Here is a 14,531-nt window from a genome sequence, read left to right as displayed (position 1 = left end):
CAAGTATTTTTTTTCTATTTTTTCACAAATGTATAAGAAAAATCGGTGTTAAAGAAGATACAAATTTAACCTGATATTGACGGGCCAGGTCAAGGAGAGATGGAGGGTCAATTTCACGAGTGTAGTACGTAGTTGATAAATTACCAAGTCACGAAAATGGGAAGGGAACAATCTCGAGAGAGAAAATTTACAATTAGTATCGGGTGGATCGGTTTATTTTAATCCGAGGAAATATGCCGAGCCTAATTAAGGGCAAAATGGATGGAAACATGTAATACAAGTGCATGCAAATTGAAGTCTTCATGCCCTTGTCCAATGTAAGAGGACTTTATCCCATGTCAATATGGTACAGAACTAAACCATCTTACAAAATATAAGTTCATTCATTATTAGCATAAAATGTACAAAGTTATGCATATTGACGTCTTCATAAATAGACGATAGTGGTGGATCTAGGGGGATTATTAGCAAGGGCGCTTGCCCTCGCTTATTGGCGATCGGAAATTACAAAGTTTTTAGTTAAAATTTTCCAACTTTTTCAAAATTTCCCTTAAACCATTAACCGTTCATTTCCACTGAGGTCATTTCTTAGCTCCGCCATTGTTCATAGATAAACATTATCATACAAAATGAGCTCCATATAAATCTGACAGTCTTCATCATATCACATCTTACTGATGAAGGCACACTATTAGACTAAACAATACACTACCCTGCAAAATGCAATAAATTACATTAGCATTATCTACTTGGTTAGTTGTTCAAGTAAGCATTTAATTCAACATTTCAACTGCTCATCACTCCGTTCCGTTATTTATTTACCTATTTCATTTTAATGTGTCTCATTCATTTGTTTACCTTTCTATATTGGGAAGTTTTTTTTATCGGGAATTTAACCATAGTACATCTCTATTATAGTCCACTTGTTCACTAACAATCGTCACAAATGGTCCTTTCCCTTTCGTTGGTCTTTGTGCCTTAACCAATTGTAAACAAATGACTGGAACAAAGGGTGTATTAGCTAATTATTTCCATAATACCTACTCTTTTCGTCACAATCATTAATTTATCTTTTATACTATTACTATGTTGTAACATATAACGGTTTTATACAAGACAATCTCGTTTAAGACACAGGGTCAAAAATATTAAAAAAACTTACAATAGACCTTCATTATAGGTATCTTGCCGGAGTTAATGAGCTCAAAAACAATAGAATCACCAGCTTTCAAACCATTGGATTGTTCAAAGGCACCCCATCCTCCAATATAAGGATGATTACCATAGCTTTGCTTTAGTGTAACTGGCCATGACTTCTCCTTTTGATCTATGAGGATCATTTCACACCATTTGTTGCTTAAATCATTTTCCCTACCAAACTTCACCGGTATTGGCTGCAATTGTATAATTTTAAAATCGTGTTTCATCTTATACACCTCATTTAATAATAAACATACATATAACGTACGATCTTAGGCTCTTAGCCAGTAATTACTATAGAGTACTCCGTATGATATTAAAGAACATACCATTCCACCCACTTTTCTCCAGTACGGCTTCACTGAGGTGTGACAGTATGGAAACCCCCTTGGCTTAAAGACCACTTTCGCTACCGAGCCACCATCGGAAATGCCCTCAATCTTGGCACCGGCGGCCCCTTCAATAAATTTTACTCCGTATAAGTTATCAACAAAACAACTATCAAAACCGATTTGTTTTATATTCCGTATATGTTATTCTCATATATCAAAAGAAAACACGCATGCATAATAGTCTTTTCCTCTTATATACTAATTACATAAGAATTTTAATATGAAATTAAATAATCTAACATTTTCCATTGATGCAATGAATAAATAACTCACTTGAAACCGTAGGGATACGAGGAATGGTGCGCTCGGAAGCATTAGGATCAAAGATGAGCACATCAAAAATCAAGTTTCCATTATACTTAAACACCAAGAAATCGCCTACTTGTAAATCATGTTCCTCGCAAAATTTCTTCCATCCATCCTTCATATGCATCTTTCCTTTTTCATGTGATACTTTGACGTACCAAACACCGTGTCTTTTATCTCTTAACATGAGATACTTCTCATCTCCTCGGAGATGCCTCTGGAAAGCCTTCGGGATTGACTACATACATAAATGCAAATAGATAGTCAAGTACTTTGTATATTAGTTACTCCTTCGTCAATTATTTATTTACTTTTTATATTCTTGTGAGTGTCATTTTAATGAAAAGATAAATAAATGATTGAGATAAAGGAAATGCGATAATATATAAATTAATAATGTTACTAGTATATTGTACGTAGTATATGTAATTCAAAAATTCATAGAACATATATATAGATAGAATGGTCATGCAATTACGCCATTAAAGAGAAAGCGAGGAAGTAGAGAAGTTATTACGAAATTTGATTGAAAACCAGGCTTTAGAGGTTGGAAAAAATGAGGCTTCATTAGGTTAGATGAATTGTTTGCCATTGAAGGATTTTTAAGGTCTTGACTAGTCCGTATATTATAGGGCACAAGGCCAAATGGGACTGTTGGGGCACTTAATTGACTCTACTTAACATGAGACATCCTACTATATATTTCCTCTGTCTCGGTCATTTGTTGTCCTTTTTCATTTTAGGGTATCTCAACTCTCAATCATTTGTTGACCGGGATGGAGGGAGTATCTCGCAAATAATTATTGCATAAAGACGAAGTATATTTGTCTTACTATTAAAACGAGTGATATAGTGATGTTTTAAATAACCTCACTAGTGAACGAGAATCATTGCACTAATTGAGGCCTAAGGGTCGAACCACAAGGAACAATGAGTACTGGTGAGTTTTAACTTTATATTTAGCTAAGTTGATCCAACTTGAAGTTTGTTTATCTAATATTTAATGAAATAAATTAACTAAAATGAAATGTAAATTAAAATAAATGAAGACAGTGAAATGACTAAGGTTGTAATTCAATGAAAGGAAAGCCTAGGGACTGATATATCACCACCGATATAACCAATTCATGCTCATGCTGATTCTCATTTATAGGGTAGCTAAGTCGATTGGATAAAGGGGAACGCCCTCATGGTAGGGTAACTGTAATACTCCGTATTTATGAGTCTTGGGGTACTCTATCGAGTAGGCCTTACTCTGTCGAGTAAGAGAGTTTTGCGAAATAAAATAGTTTCTGACCTGTTGGGTACTCGATCGAGTAACTACGATACTCGATCGAGTAGGGGGGTACTCGATCGAGTACCTGGGCTACTCGATCGAGTAGCTAGGTTTCTGGGGTTGTTTTCTCGGGTTTTGTTAATTATGCGATTAAGGTATATAATCTTTTCGTCATTCATTCTAATCACTTTTCTAAAACCTAAATCACTGTGAGAAGAGAAAGCAAACTACGTTCATCACCTTAATCGCATTGTTAACAAATCCCGGAGCTTGGAAGGTCGGATTTCACTTGTCTTTACACCGTTGTAATCCTTGCGTCGAGGGTAAGACCTTTATACCGTTTTTATTATATTTCGTCAAAGTTAGTTAAACCCTAATATTGGGAATTGGGGATTTGGTTGTGTTATGTGCATAGTAGTAATTATGTGCTTGTATAATTAGGAGGAGGATTCGTAGAGGAAGCTTTTTGACTTCAAAGTTGTGAGATCGTCGACTATTGTGCTTTTCGGTAGGGTTTCCTACTCAAGTATTACTTACATGAGGTGTGGTGTTGTCTTGTAATTAGTATAATTGGTTGATTCAGACGATGTTGTGATTGTGATTGTGATTGTTTGTCCGTGGTTCTCGAGATGCGTTCTCGATCGAGTGGAGTCACTTGCGGGAGTGGCTTCACGCCCTAGTTTCGCCCTTCGTGGAACCCGCCACGGAAGGGGATGTGCACATTAATGGGACAGGGTTATCGCTCGGTATGATGAGCGGGGCTTAGGTGGGAACGGCTGCGGTCCCCCACTGGCGTGGTCGGGTCCAGGTGGACGATCGGTGACGGAGATGGAGTGGAGTGCTTGATCGTGTATGATTGTTTGAGTTGTGTTGGTTACTGTATTGTTGATTATACCTCTTGTGTAAATAGTACTGACCGCGGTTAATGTTTTAAAACCTGTGGTGATCCATTCGGGGATGGTGAGTGAGATATTGGCGAGGTATGACATGAGTCGGGTTTCATATACATTTCGATTAGTTCAAGAGATGTAGTTTTGAGAACATGTATTAGTATTAGTATTTGGTTTGGTGATTGTAACCTTTCGCTAAAGTATTACTATTTAAATATCGTTTCATTATTGTTTATTTGATTATCATTGCCTCGGGTAACCGAGATGGTAACGTCCTTATACCTGAGTGGTCCTGGTAAGGCACTTGGAGTATGGGGGTGTTACAAAATGGTATCAGAGCGACGATCCTGAAACCTGTAACCAATGAACCCAATGAATATAGGGAGTCAATTAAAATGAACCCGGGGTAAAGGTTGTAGGAGCTAATGCAAAGGCTTGGGAGACGTCCTAAAGTCGCGAACTCGCCCTACAATTTTGAACCGGTCACATGGGGGGAATATCTGTTAAGTCGTATGTGTTGTTTGTTCGCTTGTGTGTGGATGTGATGAGGTGTGTTGTAAATGTTGGATGTTTGAAGTAGAAGTTGAGAATATGAATGAAATTGAAGATATATATATATATATATAGAACTATGTTGGAATGAGAAGCATGTTGAGTGATTACTATGTGGCATTAATAACATGATATAATTGTTTGTTAATCGCATGAGCAGTTGAGTAGCTTGGTATGAATAATTAGGACATGATCTCGTGTTTATAAGCTGTTTTACATGTTAGAATATGTCATAGCATGCGGGTAGCATATTCGAGTTAGCATGACTCGATCGAGTGGGACTGACTTGATCGGGTGGGTTTTTGACGTTTTTTCGACCAGAATCGAGTTTTAGGGTACTCGATCGAGTAACTAGGGGTACTCGATCGAGTAGGGGGTCACTCGATCGAGTAGCCTGGCTACTCGGTCGAGTATGTTAGAGGTCGAAGGTCCGTTTGTGTTCGGAGTCGAGGTACTCGATCGAGTATGGGAGGCACTCGATCGAGTAGCCTCTTACTCGATCGAGTAGGTTGGGACACTCGATCGAGTAGCACCTGGGTAGCCTGTTTTCGTGTTTTGAGGTTTAGTACATGTGTTTATGTCTACCCTTTCTTATATAGCTTCAAGATGCCACCTAAGAGAAACGCTTACTATGCGAGAGCTAAGGCCATGAATACGGATGATATTGTTAAGATGTTGGAGCACCAGGATGCTCTTACTGAGGCCTTAAAGAAAGTGAATAAGGATAAGGAGGTTGATCACTCTAAGATCAGCCTTTACATAGCTAGGTTCAACTCAAAGGAGTACAAAGGGACCGGAGAACCAAACCTTCTTGACAAGCGGCATCGTGAGATGGAGAATATCTTGGACCCGGTTCATTGTCCGATGAGATGAGAGTAGAGCAAGTCGCGTTCTATCTAAGAGAGGCGGTGGTGAGTGGTGGGATAAGGTGAAAGTGAGTGCCGAGAGAGATGTATGCTAACCAAGGCTTACCCGCTATACCTTGGGATGAGTTCCGTAGGGCCATGAGAAAAGAGTTTGTGCTAGAGCATGTGAGAAGCAAGTCGAGAGAGGAGTTCGATGGGTTCAAGATGACATCCGACATGTCCGTGGCTGAGTACTATAAGCGAGTTTAATGAGAAGTTTAGGTATGCCGAGGACATGGGATTGAGTGATGAGAATCGCCGAGGTTTGGGAGGGGTTGACCACTAGGATCATGGATAAGCTCCCTGTAGGAGTCCTTGCGATGTTAAGGACGCTTATGAGAGAGAGCCGGGAGGGCCGAGAGGTTAGTGGAGATGGCTCGGAGAGAGGTCTGGTGTTGAGAAAAGAAAGGGTGAGAGTGAGGGTGGTGGCCAATCTAGTCACAAGAAAGGCAACCACAATCAAGCTAAGGGGTTTTCTCGCCGGGTCGTGGTTTAGTCTTTGGCGCTTCCTTCGGGCGTGGCCGTGGGGGTAGCTTGATAACGATTGGGGTATGACTTGCTTTGGGTGGCGGTGTCGCCACAAGAGACATGAGTGCACGAGTGTTCCTGGAGCTTTTCGGGGGACGGGTTGGGGAAGTTATTCTCGGGGATCGGCACGAGTTATGCGAGCAACGGACAAGTGGGTCATGGTCTAACCGGGGAGCCGAGCTATCGGGGTGGAGGTAACCGCAACGGCGGTAATTCTTATCGAAACCAGCTACGAACAACAACAACAACAATCGGGGTCGGGTGCTAAGCCGGCCACATCAAAGATCTTGTCCAGGAGGTGGATGAAGACTAGTGGAAAGTCGTTCATGATGGACAAGAAAGCAAACCAAGAGAATGAACATGTTATCACTGGTACCTTTCTTGTTAACGGTATTCATACCTTTGTTTTGTTTGATTCGGGGGCTTCCCAGTCGTTTGTATCGTCGAGTCATGTTAAAAGGTTGGGTTTGAGAGTATATGAGTATGTGAGTGAGAAAGTTTTCATACCTTCGGGAGAGTCTGTATCTTGTGGGAGGTTGTTTAGAGATGTGTCTATGATGGTTGGGCAAGTTGATCTACCTGTAGACTTGCTAGAGTTTCCTTTTAACGGTTTTGAGATAATAGTCGGGATGGATTGGCTGGGAAAGTATAAAGCTAAGATAGACTGTCATCAAAAGAAAGTGTCTTTGAGAGGGCCTAAGGGTGTTAGTGTGTCTTATCGTGGGTTTTTAGTCAAACCCAAAGTTAAGTTGATTGCAGCTATCACGTTGAAGTCTTATCTGAGGAAGGGATGTCCTTTGATCTTGTGCCATGTGAGAGATGACCGGGTAGAGAGTCCGACAGTTGATGAGATACCAGTGGTGGGAGAGTTTGCCGATGTTTTTCCTGACGAGATTAGGGGTTGCCACCGAAGAGGGAGATAGATTTCACCGTTGAGTTGAAACCGGGACGGGGCCAATCTCTAAGGCACCGTACCGGATGGGTCCTAAAGAGATGGAGGAGCTCGAAAGCGGTTAGATGATCGATAGAGAAGGGATACATTAGACCTAGTGTATCGCCGTGGGGAGCACCAGTTCTTTTCGTGAAGAAGAAGGATGGGAGTTTGAGGTTATGCATAGATTACAGAGAGCTGAACCGAGTGACGGTGAAGAACAAGTATCCTTTGCCAAGGATAGATGACCTGTTTGATCAGTTGAGTGGTGCATCAGTCTTTTCCAAGATTGATTTGAGGTCGGGGTACCATCAGGTGAAGATTAGAGAGGTGGACATATCAAAGACAGCTTTCACGTCGAGGTATGGTCATTATGAGTATGTAGTGATGCCGTTTGGGTTATCTAATGCACCGGCCGTGTTTATGGATTTGATGAACAGAATCTTCAGACAGTTTTTGGACAAGTTCGTGGTGGTGTTCATCGATGACATCTTAGTCTACTCTAAGACTAAGGAAGAGCATGAGGAGCATCTGAGGATCGTGTTGCAGACGTTGAGGGACCATGAGTTGTATGCTAAACTGTCCAAGTGTGAGTTCTGGTTGGAGAAAGTTGCTTTTCTGGGGCATGTGATCTCTAAGGAGGGAGTAGCTGTGGATCCGGCAAAGATTGAGGCAGTGACAAAGTGGGAAGCACCAAAGAATGTCGCTGAGATTAGGAGTTTCTTGGGTTTAGCTGGATACTACAGACGGTTCGTGAAAGATTTCTCCAAGATAGCTAGACCTATGACAGCTTTGATGAGGAAAGAGAACAGGTTTCGTTGGGACGAGAGTTGTGAACAGGCGTTCTAAACATTAAAGGAGCGTTTGACCACAGCTCCTATCTTAGCATTGCCTGAAGGGATCGAGAACTTTGAGGTTTATACAGATGCCTCAAAGAATGGGTTGGGATGTATGTTGATGCAGAACGGTAAGGTGATTGCCTATGCTTCTAGGCAATTGAAGCCGTATGAGGAGAACTACCCTACACATGATCTAGAGTTGGGTGCGGTGGTGTTTGCTCTCAAGATTTGGAGACATTACCTTTATGGGGCGACCTTTAAGGTATTTTCTGATCACAAGAGTCTCAAGTACATCTTCACTCAAAAGGAGTTGAACATGAGACAGAGGAGGTGGATGGAGCTGATTGGCGATTATGACATGGATATTATCTACCATGAAGGGAAAGCCAATGTCGTTGCAGATGCTTTGAGTAGGAAGAGTGTACACTCCCGTGTACAAACTCTATCTTTGATGAGGTTGAGAGATGAGGTGGGGAAGTTTGGGATACATATGATTCGAGAGAGGAGATGTTGTAGGAGATTTGAAGTGCAGCCTGATCTTTATGATGATATTCGAGGTAAACAAGCTTTAGATCCTAAGATGGTTGAGTGGAGAGCTGGAGTAGAGAAAGGGACAGTGTCCCGATTTTCTATTCATACAGATGGTAGTTTGAGGTTTGATGGTAGGTGGTGTGTCCCTAATGATGAGGAGCTGAAAAAGACAATTATGACAGAGGCACATTGCACACCATATTCAGTACATCCAGGCGGAGACAAGCTATACAAGGACTTGAAGAACACGTTTTGGTGGCCTGGGATAAAGAAAGAAACAGCTGAGTTCGTGGCCCGTTGTTTGACATGCCAGAGAGTAAAAGGGGAACAAATGACGACCACAAGGTAAGATTGGTCTTTGGAGGTACCTGAGTGGAAGTGGGAATCAATTTCTATGGATTTTATCGTGGGTTTACCAAAGAGTCAACAGGGTAATAACATGATATGGGTGATAGTGGATCGACTGACCAAGTCAGCTCACTTTGTTCCAATGAAAGATATATGGACTAAAGCACAATTGGCTATGGCTTATCGAAAGAATGTGCTTAAGTTACATGGAGTCCCTAAGGACATAGTGTCTGACCGAGATGCGAGGTTTATATCACGGTTCTGGAAAGAGTTGCAGGAATCTTTGGGTACAACTTTGAAGATGAGTACAACTTTTCATCCTGCGACAGACGGTCAGACTGAGAGAACAATCAAAACTCTTGAGGATATGTTACGAGCTTGTGTGATGGACTTTGGTGGTAGCTGGGAACAGAGGTTGGATTTGATAGAGTTTTCTTATAACAACAGCTACCACACTAGTATTGGCATGGCACCGTTTGAGGCGTTATATGGGAGGAGATGCAGGAGTCCGATTTGTTGGGACGACAGTGCTGAGGCAGTGGTTCTAGGACCGGAGATGGTACATGAGATGGTTGAACAGATTAAGATGATCAGGGAACGGATGAGAGCAGCTCAGGATCGACAAAAGAGTTATGCAGATCTACATCGCCGGGATATAGAGTTTCAGGTTGGGGATAAGGTTCTTCTGAAAGTGTCTCCTATGCGTGGGGTTATGAGATTTGGGAAGAAAGGCAAGCTGAGTCAGAAGTTCATCGGTCCTTATGAGATCTTAGAGCGAGTTGGGGAGGTTGCTTACCGTCTGGCTTTACCTGCTACTTTAGAGAGAGTGCATAATGTGTTTCATGTGTCGCAGCTGCGGAAGTATGTGAGTGACCCGTCACATGTGTTAGAGGCAGAGAGCATAGAACTAGATGAGTCTTTATCATATCTTGAGGTACCTAAGCAGATCCTTGACCGGAAGGTTAGGAAGACTAGGAGTGGTGAGACAGTGTTGCTTAAGATCCTTTGGTCTAACCACGAGATAGAGGAAGCTACATGGGAGGCAGAGGAGATCATGAGAGAGCGCTACCCTTTCCTTTTTGATCAGGTATGTTTGGTTACGAGGACGTAACCTTGTTTCTTTTAGGGGGGGTAGGAGATGATCGCAAAGAGTTTTTAAGAGTTTTTATACCCTTTTTATGTTGTGTCGGTATAGTTGTTGTCGTTGAGTCGGGTTGAGTTTGAGTTAGTAACAAGTTTTTATATTGAGTTTGTTTCGATTGTTGAGTCGGGAGTGTGGTAGTGTGAGTCTTTGTTTTGTGTTGGTTTGAACTTCGGGGACGAAGTTCTTTTTAAGGAGGGAAGACTGTAATACTCCGTATTTATGAGTCTTGGGGTACTCTATCGAGTAGGCCTTACTCTGTCGAGTAAGGGAGTTTTGCGAAATAAAATAGTTTCTGACCTGTTGGGTACTCGATCGAGTAACTACGATACCGATCGAGTAGGGGGTACTCGATCGAGTACCTGGGCTACTCGATCGAGTAGCCGGTTTACGGGGGTTGTTTTCTCGGGTTTTGTTAATTATGCGATTAAGGTATATAATCTTTTCGTCATTCATTCTAATCACTTTTCTAAAACCTAAATCACTGTGAGAAGAGAAAGCAAACTACGTTCATCACCTTAATCGCATTGTTAACAAATCCCGGAGCTTGGAAGGTCGGATTTCACTTGTCTTTACACCGTTGTAATCCTTGCGTCGAGGGTAAGACCTTTATACCGTTTTTATTATATTTCGTCAAAGTTAGTTAAACCCTAATATTGGGAATTGGGGATTTTGTTGTGTTATGTGCATAGTAGTAATTATGTGCTTGTATAATTAGGAGGAGGATTCGTATAGGAAGCTTTTTGACTTCAGCTGTGAGATCGTCTGACTATTGTGCTTTTCAGGTAGGGTTTCCCTACTCAGTATTACTTACATGAGGTGTGGTGTTGTGCTGTAATTAGTATAATTGGTTGATTCAGACGATGTTGTGATTGTGATTGTGATTGTGATTGTTTGTCTGTGGTTCTCGAGATGCGTTCTACCGAGTGGAGTCACTTGCGGGAGTGGCTTCACGCCCTAGTTTCGCCCTTCGTGGAACCCGCCACGGAAGGGGATGTGCACATTAATGGGACAGGGTTATCGCTCGGTATGATGAGCGGGGCTTAGGTGGGAACGGCTGCGGTCCCCCACTGGCAGGGCTGGTCCAGTGGACAGTCGGTGACGGAGATGGAGTGGAGTGCTTGATCGTGTATGATTGTTTTGTTGGGGTTAGTGTCCTTAACAGTTAGTGCAAGGACTTATAAACCTCTAAAAGGATCAAAGGGTATACTTTGTATCATAATCAGTTGATCCACGTTTATCAATAACGGTTGGCTTGCTAGATAAGTTTGACGTTATTGTCATACAGATGGCGGTGATCAACTGGTCCCTAAAAGTCACACCTATAGGATACGTCTTGAGTGATGTGACGGTATGAAAATACAGTCATGTAGATGCCAAATTTGACTAACCAGTTAGTCTGAGTTATTTGACTAACAAATTAGTCAAAATGTGATGTTGAGATCTTATATTTAATACGGATTAAATATCATGGGCTAAAGGCGAATTAATCGATTAATTCGTAAAATTGAATATAAACGTTTTATATTTAATTAAATGTGTATTGAATATAATTATACAATCTTTGTTTTGTCGGACATGTATTAAGAACTCAATCGACCCGTATTATTAGTTGATGCCTTAATTTCCGATAACCGATAACAGTTTATAATGAAACCGCGTCGTACACACTTAGTAAGCTATGGACCGGACCACAAGTTTAAGTGAAGAGGAAATTAGAAAGCCCATGAGGCTCCCTCTCCACGGTTTGGCCGAGCCATCACAAGACAAAAGGGGAGTTATCTCCTCTTTGTCTAACCTAATTTTCATTTGACAAAAATAATTAGGGTTTTGGGAATTGTGCCTCCCAAAATTCCGGATCTCTCATCCAACACAAATTCACAATACAATCCCCTCGATATTGCAAGGCAATTAGGGGATTATCTCTAGCACAAGGGCATTACTCGGACATCTTGGGTGCAACGATTAGGAGGAGATCTAACTTGATCTCTCATTGCCTTTTGCACTAGGACCGAAGGTTATTTCTACATCTTTATCGTTTTCATCATGTTTTTCGTTTTATGACTATAAACTACATATGAATTTTGCGTTATAATCCTACAATTAAAGGGTAGTATACGGATATTAACCTACAAGTGGTATCAGAGCGAGGCCACGCAATTTTTTATATGTGTTTTTCATTAAACGATTTTGAAATCGATGAATTTTGTCTTAAATTTGTCTCGGCTGAAATTTTTTTTTGTCACGGCACAAATTTTTTTTCTCGGCAATAATTTTTTTTTATTGCTGCGTTTTCTTGTTGTTTTGTGCTTTGGGATCCGTGTCTAGTTTACACGGTGATGATTGTTTACTTTTTGATCTTTGCATATTGTCTATGTAATCGATATTCATCGCTATATGTTAAAGATCGGTCAAAATGATTAAAAAAAAAAAAATTTCGTGTGGCTATTTCTTTTCGAAAACCGTGCGGCCTTCTTGATATCTCGGCCTGTTTTTCTGTTTTTTGCATTGATTTGCGTGCCACACAATTTTGTTAGATCGTTCGATCTCTTGTTTTCATGTTGTTCTTAGCGATTTGTTGTTTTAATCGATAATTACAACAAAATGTAAAGGACATGTCTATTGTATTTTTATTTTAATCCGGATTAGAGTAAATTGCAATTGTGTTTTAATCAAACCGTTTTGTTTTGATCTTGAGCTGCTCACGTTTTGAGCCGTGTAAAATTTGTTTTTTTTTTGCCTTAAAGGCTCTCGGCATTTCTGCTAAAAAAAAAAAAAAAATTTCAGGCCCCTGGTACTGTTCACGTACAGTACAGAGAAAAAAAAAAAAAAAAAATTTTCTTTTGTTTTTTTTCCGGCCTTTTTAATGCATAAAACGTTTTTTTATGCTCTCGCTTGATTAGTGAAACGGTTCACCCACGTAAATTAAAGTTACTTTAACATGATTTATTGTAACGGATTATCACGAATTAAAATTAAGTTGATGAAGCGGTTTTGTCACATAATTTTAATTATCTTTGGTGGTTTGGATAAATTAAACATAATTACGGAATTATGTCACGAATTAATTTAATTTAGTTGATGCATTATTTTTATCGTTTTATTATATATGTTTTGAATGCCTTTTAATTACGTATTTAATTTTTTTGCAAACGGTTGTAACTTAGTGTGGCCTTAGTAGAACGTGTTACCGTAATGATGGAACACGGTCTTGGTTGTATTTTGAGATCTCGTATCTCCATTTTATTTCTTTTAATTACAGTTTTTATTTAGAATGTAAATAGGTTTATATTTGTAAATTTTAAATTGTAATTCTTGAGAAGACTAAAGATGGAGACCGGATGCTCACTCCCGCTACTTGGACAAAGATGGAACATCAAGACAAGCTTTTCGGGTCCAACGGTGGATTCCAAAGTTGTATTTTGTTCTTTTTACTAGGATAGGCCACACTAGGAAATTTTATTTACGTATTGCATTCATTTATTTATTTTATTGCAACGATAGTATGCATCATATTCCGCCTAAAAACTAAACCACCTAATAATTGCATGAAAACTGACACATATAGAGGTCACGAGTTAGTTTTCTTTGACATTCGCATGTCACACGATTTTAAGCCATCACCTAAATTAATTCATTCACGCAAACGCTAGTTATTCGTTCACTTAAAATGAATTATAATTAAGCTGATGGGATCTTCCTCGTATAAACCAAAATTGAGAACAGTCTTTATAGGTCAAACTCCAATGACTCCCTTCTTCGTCGGTAGGCATACTATGACCCCTTCTACGTCGGGTAAATTGGAACCGATTGACCTATTTTATCTCAACACTATGGTCACTCGTACGATCCCGTGACTATGGTGGACTATAGATAGGATTTACGGAAATCTATCGACCAAGAGTTCTTAGGGAAGAATTAGCTAAACAGTTGGCTTATCAATTTACGTAAATTGAGTCTTGGGATCACTTGTATCATTCTTGAGGGAGATCAATTATGCAAGTGGGAGAGTCTACATGTTTAAAATGAATTTTAAAATAGACTTAAATCACCTCGATGAGTTGCTTATTTCGTTTTGTTTTTCTTTCTTTTTCAGTGTAGATCACGTTCTTTAACTGCAAAATAACAAATGGTTGGTCACTTGAACGACCCAATGCCTAGTGCCACATTGGACCGTGAGTCCTGGCTTCGGATCTTCATGAATCAGATGAATCAGTCAACTCGACTGAAGAATGATGGATCAAACTTCGCGGACTGGTAGGCGGCATTACGGAATGCCGCGCCGCCGACGGAAGCTCGGATATCCGCTGAGCCCATGCCGTCACACCCGGCCCCACGGCCGGAGTTAACGAGATCGACAAGTATAACGATTTCGCCTTGGAAGCGGGTGCGATTAAAAACGTACTCATTTTTGCAATGGAACCCAATTTGCATAAACGCTTCATAGCCCAAGGTGCAAACAAGATTTTCACCACGCTCACTAAGGAATTCTCGAAAGCACCGAGAATCGTGACTTATGAGCATACCACTCGCTTCTTTGATGCGAGACTCGTAAGGGCCAACCGGTTAGCCCACACATTCTCAAAGATGATTGAGAATGTCGAGAAACCGGAGACCTTTAATCGTAACATCAGCGAGAATATTGTTATCGACCGTATTCTTCATTCACTCCACGATGGTTATTCGCAATTT

General features: G+C 40.5%; 1 protein-coding gene across 1 annotated transcript; it reads right to left on the bottom strand.

Moving 5' to 3' along the window:
• Positions 1–366: 366 nt before the first annotated feature.
• LOC141609314 (B3 domain-containing protein REM5-like) lies at positions 367–2,539 on the bottom strand. Its single transcript, XM_074428413.1, has 5 exons — positions 2,416–2,539; positions 1,866–2,136; positions 1,530–1,657; positions 1,163–1,394; positions 367–713 (listed from the first exon to the last, which is right to left on the bottom strand). The coding sequence occupies exons 1-5, from the start codon at positions 2,488–2,490 to the stop codon at positions 709–711; spliced, it is 711 nt and encodes a 236-aa protein (XP_074284514.1). The 5' UTR covers positions 2,491–2,539; the 3' UTR covers positions 367–708.
• Between the last annotated feature and the right edge of the window lie 11,992 nt (positions 2,540–14,531).

This window comes from Silene latifolia, chromosome 10 (assembly GCF_048544455.1).
Source record: "Silene latifolia isolate original U9 population chromosome 10, ASM4854445v1, whole genome shotgun sequence".
Classification (NCBI taxonomy): domain Eukaryota; kingdom Viridiplantae; phylum Streptophyta; class Magnoliopsida; order Caryophyllales; family Caryophyllaceae; genus Silene; species Silene latifolia.
This window is presented reverse-complemented; position numbering and strand designations above follow the sequence as displayed.